This window comes from Engraulis encrasicolus, chromosome 6 (assembly GCF_034702125.1).
Source record: "Engraulis encrasicolus isolate BLACKSEA-1 chromosome 6, IST_EnEncr_1.0, whole genome shotgun sequence".
Taxonomy (NCBI): domain Eukaryota; kingdom Metazoa; phylum Chordata; class Actinopteri; order Clupeiformes; family Engraulidae; genus Engraulis; species Engraulis encrasicolus.
The window spans coordinates 15,313,896-15,323,895 of NC_085862.1; the positions used below are offsets into that span (position 1 = coordinate 15,313,896).

Here is a 10,000-nt window from a genome sequence, read left to right on the forward strand (position 1 = left end):
GCCATGGATACGGCCCAGGGGCTGCTGGTCCCCAATGTGAAGAATGTTCAGATGCTGAGTGTGTTTGAGATCGCGGCGGAGCTGAACCGGCTCCACAACCTGGGCCTGTCCGGACAGCTCAGCACACAAGACCTCACCGGAGGAACCTTCACACTCTCCAACATCGGATCGGTGAGTGTGTGTGTGTGCGTGGGGGGTTGATGTGAGTGTGTGTGGGCCGATGGAAGAACACTGATGTGTGTCTGTGTCTGTGTGTATGTGTTTTGGCAGAGCATTGATCCTCATGTTTGCATTGTTGCATTGTTAACATTGCTACACTGCTCACCAATGTGGTCAAGTCTTAGTAGAGTAGAGTGGACAGTTTGTATCATTCTTTGGAGGTCTGATGTCCTTGTGTGATGATGTCTCATATCATCTGTCTTTCTACCTCTCTCTCTCTCTCTCTCTCTCTCTCTCCCTCTCCCAGATCGGGGGCACCTATGCCAAGCCTGTGATTCTGCCTCCTGAGGTGGCCATCGGAGCTCTGGGGAAAGTCCAGGTGAGAAGAGAACACCTGAAGCAATGCATGCATCTCTTAGCATGAGCCTGAAGTGATACTGTTCCATTTTTGGAAATAAGCTTATTTTACACCTCCCTTTTGAGTTAAATAATAGGGTTTTACCATTTCCTGTACTTTCAACCGTTCTCTGGATGTGGCAGTGCTAATTTTACCTCCATGCTAGCAGTTAACATTGAGTCCTATGAGACCAGCTCGCGGCTAACTGGTCTCATAGGACTCAATGTTAACTGTTAGCTGGGAGGTAAAATTTGCACTGCCATAACTAGAAAACGGTTTAAAGTACAGGAGAACGGTAAAACCCTATTGTTTAACTCAAGGGGAGGTGTAAAATAAGCTTATTTCCAAAAATGGGACAGTATCACTTTAAACATTTGGGTGATTCTCACGAACCTAAAAAAAACAATGGCAATGACTTTTTAATGGTTAAATATAACAGGGATTCTTTTGATAATATACATGACTGTAGAGCGAGACGTGTACTTTCTGGCACACTAGTTCATTTTAAAAAATATTATTTTTATTTTCCACTATTTATGCATTTTATAGGCAAATTCTCATTACCGAAATGTGTCCCGACCAAAATTTCTGGTCTTTGAATTAGGGTAAAACATAATAAAAAATTTAAAAATGCATAAATGACACTACAAGAGCGTTAGTCTATGTCCGAAGTTTCATTAAGTGTTCCTTGTTGGCAATTTAAATAATGAACACTAATGAATATTTCAAGAAAAGATTGTGTCCCCAAGTTTTTCTTCTCATTACCGCAATATATTTCAGAACTACAATTAAAAGCCATCAGAATTTCAATATGAGCTGAAACTACCTCCAATTCATCTGTACTAACAGGAGATTCAAGATGGCTACATGATTAGTCAGCCTTATTGTTTGTGCCTGTAAAATGTCACAATTTGTCTCAAAAATATGCAAATACGACAAAAGTGGTTCTCATTACCGAAATCAGTCAATATTTCGAAATGAAAAAGATTTTTTCATTTTAAACTTGCTTGGTAATAGGGTATTCCTTTTCAGAATTCAACAATGGTCATGAATTAGCTATGTCATAATTACTCAAGTTACAGTTAGCATTATTGTGCTGAGCCATCTCATTACCGCAATACACATTCTCATTACCGCAATGTTTTAAGTACCTTTCGGTAATGAGGATTGTCAATTTCGGTAATGAGACTCTATGGTGATTTACATTTAGAATATATTTTCATGACATATATGTATTTCGCTTTTTATTTATGTACATTTTTAAACATGCAACTGCAACCTTAAATAGAAATTATATTTTTGCAGTATAAATATTGTCACTATGTCACTTAATTATAGTTAAAGCACTTGATGGAAGTGTTAAGTGAAATTGCATCCATTTCAGGTTGAAATATACAATTGAATGGATATTCGATATACAATATTGTAAGTAAACAAAGCAAAAGTAAATGCCACAATATGCAATAGTTCCTTCATCTAATGGGGGTTGTCTGTAAAAGTGATCATCTCCATATACATTACATAGGCTAAATTCAGTGGTCATATAGGTGTTGTTCATAGACCATTTTTCTGTTCTCATCCTTTCTGGCTAATGTTGTGGTAACATTTACATTTTGTCCCACCCTTGGAAGAACAATAACTTAATCGACTATGGGCCAGAAACCCTGTTGTGAGAGTTCATTGAGAGTAGCAAGTCACAACTTAATTCTTGCTCACATGCCAACCCATGAATCAATGTGGTCTTTTGATGCAAAAAATGATCAAATTGCCTAGTGATGTCACCCAATGCAAAGGCAATTGCAAACAACGAAGCCAGCACTCGCAGTGAAGTTGTCAGATTGCGTAGATGGCAAAAAGGGAAAAAGTTGGGAGACAAAATCGACTCACTTCAAGTCTATGTGCTTTTCCAGAAATTGACAGGTTTTTTTGCTTCCTGTGTTTGGTTGTCATACCCTCATTTGTAGTGGGTTTGAGTATTTATCCTTTTTTACTAACTTGACTTCCTTCCAAAATCTTTGTGGTGTCACAAAAGGCTTGGCATTTGAAATAGCAGTGAATAGGCCTTTTTAGCGAATTCAGTGTGAAGCAGTTTTTAGAATATTTCAATCAAAACTAGTAAGAAGAATTTGGAGGAATGCTGTAGTTGCCTTTACACTTTCCCAAATTAGAAACTGCTTATGCATGTTGTTTGCAACCTCTAACAAGGTTTCAGCCCCCATACTCCGATTCTGTAGCCATGCTCAAACACCCATGTACCCATCTTTTAGTCATGCTGTGGGTTCTTGATGTCCTGGGTAAGTGGAGAGGCAACTGGATCAAAACAGCCTCAAAATGCACTTTGCACTGATTTAGCTGAAAATGCCCATTCACAGCAATTCAAAATTCCAAGTCTATTGTGCCACCCGTTGACAAGTATCAAACATGCTAGAAAATGACAAGGAAGTTAAGGTAGTGCAACGGAACAATACTGCAAGAGAAGAGCAGGATTTTGCAACGTTTTAATTCTGTGTTTCATGCACCCTATACTAATTATGGGCATGTCTGATATTGTCCTGAAAACCAAACATTTTTTCTTTTTCAAAAATGCGAGTGAAGTGAAAGCCCACTTGGGAAACTACAACTCCCATTGTCATTGTGATCCAGCACTCCACAGCACACACATGAACACTGCACACAAAAGAATGGCATTTATGCCTCATCCCCAATAGCACCTGAATGGGAGCAGTACTATGATCAGGGTACCTCAGTCATGGAGGAGGATGGGGGAGATCACTGGTTAATTACTCCCTCCACCAACCTGGCGGGTCGGGAATCGGGAGTCTGATGATGACCTAACCCATGACTGCCATTGATGTGCAATGTGCAACACAAGCAGTTAGTGGTGTTCAGTGATATTTCATAACACATAACGTTCATTGTGAATTCCAGCTTTGGTCCGGACAGCATTATGGTGATACTGTACCGAAAATGTACTGAACTGTGACCCTTAAACTAAGGTGTACCGAACCCACATACCATACAAGCTACTCTAGTCATCTCTTGTTCCTTCTACTACCTACTTCCTAGTTGCCGATGCGTGCTGAGTCAGAAAAAAAGTCCAGTGCACGACCTCGCACTGCGACATGATTTTCCTTCTCATGACAGATTTAGATTTCTGGTCCACTATAGATTTTTGGCTGGAGAGATCAGTGGTGAGTTGTGATGTCATTCAGGGTGGGGATGAGGAGTGGGATGTATGCTCTTCATTGGGGTCATCAGGTGTCTACCCTACGGTGTTTTGATGATGGACTAACTTTAACTTCAGAGTGCACCCCTTGGCCTTCACCCCCTATACCAGTGGTTCTTAACCTTTTTTACTTAACGCACCCTCTTTCCTGTGCCGAAGACAAGCCGCGCACCCCCAACACAAACCTCTGCACGTGTACATGCACAAAAAAATGTTTTAAGTGATTAATTACAATGATTCTTGACATTAATCAATACCTTAATGGCTTAAAATGGGGAACATAACATGTTCTAATTTGGTCTTAATTTGACCTAACTATAGTGTTTTGGTCACAACCTCAACACATACAAAATTCTGCGCACCTCCTGAAATCTCTGGCGCACCCCCAGGGGGTGCCCGCACCCCAGGTTAAGAACCACTGCCCTATACTATGATGTTACTTTGGTGCCCAGGAGGGGCCTCGCCTCTTCACCTACTGCAGGGGTGGGGAACCTTTTTCATTCGAGGGGCCTCTTCAAATTCATCTAAGGGCCGTAAAAGTTCTCAGAGAGCCGCATTAAGAACGCAAACCAGGATTTCCCCCTGCACATTAGGCCTATATTGAAGGCAGCCACCTTTAAAACAGACCCCACCTTCTCTAGTTCCCCTGAATATAACTTAATTGTATTGCAAATGTTGATTCCTTTACAAAATATGTCATATTTCATGTGAAGCTGCATAACATTGAATTTATATCGGGGGCCTGATTAAACGGCCTCAAATGGCCCTCGAGACAGGTTCCCCACCCCTGACCTATGGTCTTTTATGGTCTTTGGCTGGGTCAAGTCTTGAATCCCAATATCCTTCAGTAGCTTAATGAATGGTTTTATATAGAATATATTTATCATCTTATTAGGTGTCATTTGATTAGTTCTGCCCTGGAGACTCTGTCGTTGTGCTAATAATAATAACAAATCACATCATTTACTAATATTAGGCTTTAGTTCAATTTATTCCTCCTTATTCTCATTACCGAAAACTCATTCTCATTACCGAAATGTATCCCTCATTACCGAAATGAGCACTTAATTGTAAAAAAAAGTACTAAAGGAAAACTGTATTCATATATATTTTTTATGAACACAGTGCCTTTCATGTTTCTTTCACTTCAATATATTTTTGGACCGAAATTGTAGGTTTTCACTGATTTATTCTAAAATTAAAGAGGAAAACAAATGATCCTATTGCGGTAATGAGGTAAAATGGTAAAATTCTTAAACTACAATAATAAAATAAAATACTTTTTTGAGTGTTTTATGTAGCCCCTAGTACAACTATCAATATTCAATGAACAAAACTGCAAGAACAATTAAGTTTCCTAATACATTTCATGAAAGAAAAAAATTGCGGTAATGAGCATTTTAGCAGACATGGACTTTTAAAACATAAAAAAAAATGTTTTAAATAGTTGTCAGGTAAGTTGATATTATTGTGCTTAGTAACTGTACACTTAAATGTAACCGATTCAAAAAGAAATTCAATCAAAAAAGCATTTTGAAACAATGGTTGTCAAAACACCTTTGTTGCGCGTTTCGTGAGAATCACCCATTTGTGGCATAATTTTTTAGCGTACAACTTACTTGCCTTGAGCCCTTTGCTCCTCTTACGTGCATAGGCCAGTAGCGAACGATGTAACAGATTGAGGTTTTTCACTCAAGCGCTTCCCAGTTCAGCTCACTCGCAGACCTCTCTGCCTCTAAGCCTCTTATCCAGCTCTTCGCATAGTAAACAAACAATGCTGACCAGCCTCTCTGTGTTTCTCAGGTGCTGCCACGGTTTGGCCCTAATGACTCTATCGTGAAGGCACACATCATGCAGGTAAGATGTCAACTGGTCATCACTTAGAATATCTTCATGATTGTATTAGCAAAATACTATAATGCTAAGAGATCCTAGCATGACATTGGACCATTACATCATGGTAGACTATTGTTAAAACAGCTTTATAATAGTATTCAGAGTAAAATTATATAATACTGATAGATTTTACTGGGCTCTAAATTAACTTTTTCATGACCAGACAAAATGGTTAGTAAATGTTCATCTTACTACCCAAACACACATTGCTAATGGGTCAAAGTGGTCATTTATCTATAATCTGATGTCTGTGTAATCCCACAGTCGAGTAGTCATTTATCTATAATATAATATTGTGCAGGTGAGCTGGTCAGCTGACCACCGCATCATCGACGGGGCGACCATGTGCCGCTTCTCCAACCTGTGGAAGTCGTACCTGGAGAACCCGGCCAGCATGATCCTGGACCTCAAATGAGGACCGCACACCGCTGTGGACCTCCAAGGAGGACCCCTTGCTCCATCACAACAATGGACCTGCCCACCTCCCCCATCCCCCTGTTCAGTCTCCTCACCCCAACCCGCCCACCTCACCCCCGTCCCAGTCGCAACGCACCACCAGCCACCATGCTGCTGATCCTCCAAACACCCCCCCCCCCCCCCCTCTTCCCCCTCACCCCCCCTGGACCACAACCTGTGTCCCACCCCCTCCTCATGTCTATCAGTAATGTATGCAAGACTTGGGGCAGATGGAAGGGTGCGTGTGTGCTCATCTCTGAACAACCCCTTCTCTCCCTGGGCATGCCCAGTACTGAGCCCCTAACTGGGCATGGTCCGTAGAGGCCTTTTCTTTTTCTTTTCTTTTTGTCTTTTCTGGTTGTCGTGTTGCCATTCTTTTGCCCCCCCCCTGTGCCCCTAGAAAACATTCTTAGGACCTCTGTGCCCACCTTTTAAACATTGTAATTTCCTGTGCCGAACTCTAATGCCCTCTATGCCCTTTTGAAGAATTCCAATACCCCCATGTGCCCATGTCAAACATTCAAATGCCCCCTGTGCCCATTTAAGTGTTCTCATGCCCTCTGATCTATTTAGGCCAGTCGTCACCTAGTCCCTCTAGAGGGGTTGCGAGTGAGAGAGTGAGAGAGTGAGATGAATAGGTGATGATATTGTATGATATGAGTGAATGATTAGATGTGCATGATATGCCGATATGAATGGGAAAGTGCCTCAGCAGCATCAGTAGTGGCGATGGCAGTGTGGTTATCTTTACATCTGGATGTTTACTTCACCAGACAGCTCTGATTGGGCAGTTGGAAAGGGCGGCTCTCATTGGCCCAGATTGTTATTCCTTCTGTTCTAGAATTCTGCTAGCCCCACAAATCCTCAAGAGCACCGTCTCCCTGTGGAAATGTGCTGGGTTACTGGGTGTTCCTTTTAAACCGTCACTATGGCTCTTTCTCAATGCCCAGGGCGTGAAACGCCCAGTGATTGGATACTCTTTGGTGAACTCCGCGGAGTATCCAATCACTAGGCGTTTCACGTCCTAGCAAGGATAGAACACTTGACATTGAGATGGGGCCTATCTCTGCTGTAGAAATGTATATGGGGCTATTGGGTATTCCTTTATACTGTAGCCTCTGCTGCCCCCGTGTGGTGAGGAGTGTATTTCCTGACGCCTTAAAGCTCCCCAGCACCGATCTCCATTAGAGAGAGGGGTCGCATAGCATAGCCACGTAGAGCTGTCTAAAGGGACCTGTGCATATGCGAATGTTAAGGTCCGATTGTGTTTTCCTTTCCTTTGCCCCTGTCTGTAGCCCCGGGGTTCTGACTTGCACAAGGGAGTGAACGCCTCGACGCTATTGGAGGAAGCGTTTAGGGGTAACCATGGTGACATATGGACTAAGTGAAAGCATTTTTTTCTGTGTTTGGGTGTTTGGTGCTAATCTTCTGGGAAGACCTGAAGAGGCCAACTCTACCCACTTTCTGGGTTAGGCAAGTGGCCTACTCTACCCAATGGCTGGGTTAGACAAGTGGCCTACTCTTCTCTCCTCTGGTTTGCTATCTGCTTTTGTCTTTATAGAGGTATCATGTGATGGGATTGCTAGGCCTGTAGTAGCCTATAGGTCTGTATACCTGTAGATCTCTGACAGCTAAGGGCTTATGGGTCCTATACTGTATATCCTGTACGTAGGGAGTCACTGCTACTGGTAGAGGATGTGTGTGTGTTTTGTTACACTGTGTGTGTCACTGTCACATACTACTCTGCCTCTTCTGTGTGTGTGAATGTGTGCGTGTGTGTGTGGATCTTGGAAAAACGTTTTAATAAAAGTCGACCTTTCTGTGATGCTTGTCTTTGATTTTGTGTTTTTGTGGCAGCTCTTTAATAAAACTAAACAAAGCAAGTCTTTATGGACGGCAGTTGACACATTCCTGAAGTGTTATTTTTGGGTTGTCCTTAAAGCACCTGCGTTACGCATCAGTGCTTTCTCCCTCGCGATAGACTGTAAGTTTGCCCTTCAGTGTTAATATCAAACTCCACTAGGCATTAATGTGTGTGTGTGTGTGTGTGTGTGTGTACCGTCTCCGCCTCCTGAAAGCCCCTCATGAGAAGATTTACGCGCGCGCCACTGTCTCCAGTGTTTTGAGTGCGCTCGAGGTGAGCGAGGAAGCGCACAATAGTCCTCGCGCTCCAGACGACGGATCCTTCTCAGTGTTGCTCGAGAACTCGTCGGATGTTTTTTTTTCAGGGCGAGTCTGAAGATTCCCGTCTACCCTCTACCCTGGTATTTATACCTGTTTTAGCAGTTATTCAGTAGTTTTAGGCTATCAGACCGCTGTTTGGAGCTCGAAGACATTCCGTCCTTTCCACTTACTTCAGTTCGAGTCTGGTCCTCTGATGTTTGGGAAAGTTTTATAACTGTCCGTAGGTTCCAGAGAGCAACTTATGATGCAGGAGGAGAGACGCGTCATCGGACACCTGTCTCTGGAGACGCTGAGGGCCACTCGCGCATCTTTGGACGCGGGGCCTCGAGGCAAAATGAACAAAAATGTATATCAGCGCCAGAGCAGCAACTCCACCGTGGCGCAGGATAGGCCTACGCGCAGGAGAACCTCAAACTCCACCTGGTTAACCGCGAGAGAATCCGGAGTAGTCCACGAGCGGTTACAGGCGATGCCCAAAACCCCCTCCGTGGGAAACTCCTCCAGCAGTGGCAAAAACATTCCAGAAGCCCCCGCTCGCTACCAGATGTACCAGCCGCCCCCATGGCAACGCTTCAACGAGGAGGAGGCGCGGAGCACCGTGAAGGCAGTCGTGGAGGCGACGCTGGGGGGTACCGAGTACAGCGCGGCATCGTGCGCGGAGACGGCCAAGACGCTGGCCGAGCGCGTGAAGCAGGCTGCCAAAGCGCAGCTGTGCGACCGGTATAAGCTGGTGAGCTTCGTGGCCATCGGACAGGCTCACGACTGTGGTGTGATGTGCGCCAGCAGGGCCGTGTGGAGCCCCGCGGCGGACACTTTCGTGGAGTTCATCTTCAAGAACGAGAGTCTGTTCGCTCTCTGCATTCTGTACGCTGTCTACAAGGAGTAGTGCTGCTTGTGACATGCGTACGCCACAGGCCTACCCAGCTTTTAATGCAGAGACTGGCATCTAGAACTCCTGCAGCTCTAATGCTGGAGGGCACAAACGGTGTGTGTGTGTGTGTGTGTGTGTGTGTGTGTGTGTGTGTGTGTCTGTGTCTGTGTGTCTGTGTCTGTGTGTCTGTGTGTGTGTGTGTGTAGATATTGAAGCATGTTGTGTGGAAGGCAAGAAGTCTGATCTGAAATCTGATCTGATTCTGGACAGCTTGTTGGGCTGACCAGGTTGTCTCTTGGTCTTCATAACCTTCAACATACATCTGAAATGGGAGGTTATTAGACATGGATTGCATTTTGTTCATACTAAAAGACCTAGGCGATAGTGGATTAATGTTGTCACACCTTTGCCATAACATAAAGTTGTAATAGCATTACAACTTTCCGGATCCATAGGTCCACGATCCCATGACTGTTCTGTTATCAGGGCCGGATTAATACACAGGCTAGATATGTGTACAGCCTAGGGCCCCACCTGCCAGGGGACCCCCAGTTGACCAAAGTGGGAAAAAATCAATGTAATTGCAGACATGTGACAGATGCAATATTGATAACTTAGTCGGCAGTGGTAGAGTTTTAAATCTGATTATTCCCAGAAATGGCTTTGTAATAAAGAGGAACTAATATTGCTCATACTGTTGAATAAACCTGTTGTCACTTTTCACATTAAAAAGGGGTTTATGTCTATGTACACACTATTGTGTGTGTTTTGTGTGTGCTTTTTGAGCCAACATTGGCAGACCAGTTATTTC

At 43.6% G+C, this 10,000-nt stretch overlaps 1 protein-coding gene across 1 annotated transcript in view; it reads left to right on the top strand.

Moving 5' to 3' along the window:
- Positions 1-7,959, top strand: part of dbt (dihydrolipoamide branched chain transacylase E2) — an 18,007-nt gene extending 10,048 nt beyond the window's left edge. Inside the window, exons 9-12 of the mRNA XM_063200765.1 lie at positions 1-171; positions 467-538; positions 5,586-5,639; positions 5,980-7,959. The exon at positions 1-171 is cut by the window's left edge and continues 21 nt beyond it. Of these exons, the coding sequence (XP_063056835.1) occupies positions 1-171; positions 467-538; positions 5,586-5,639; positions 5,980-6,093 (411 nt within the window). The 3' untranslated portion in view covers positions 6,094-7,959. The remainder of the gene's footprint in view (positions 172-466; positions 539-5,585; positions 5,640-5,979) is intronic.
- The last annotated feature ends 2,041 nt before the right edge of the window (positions 7,960-10,000 follow it).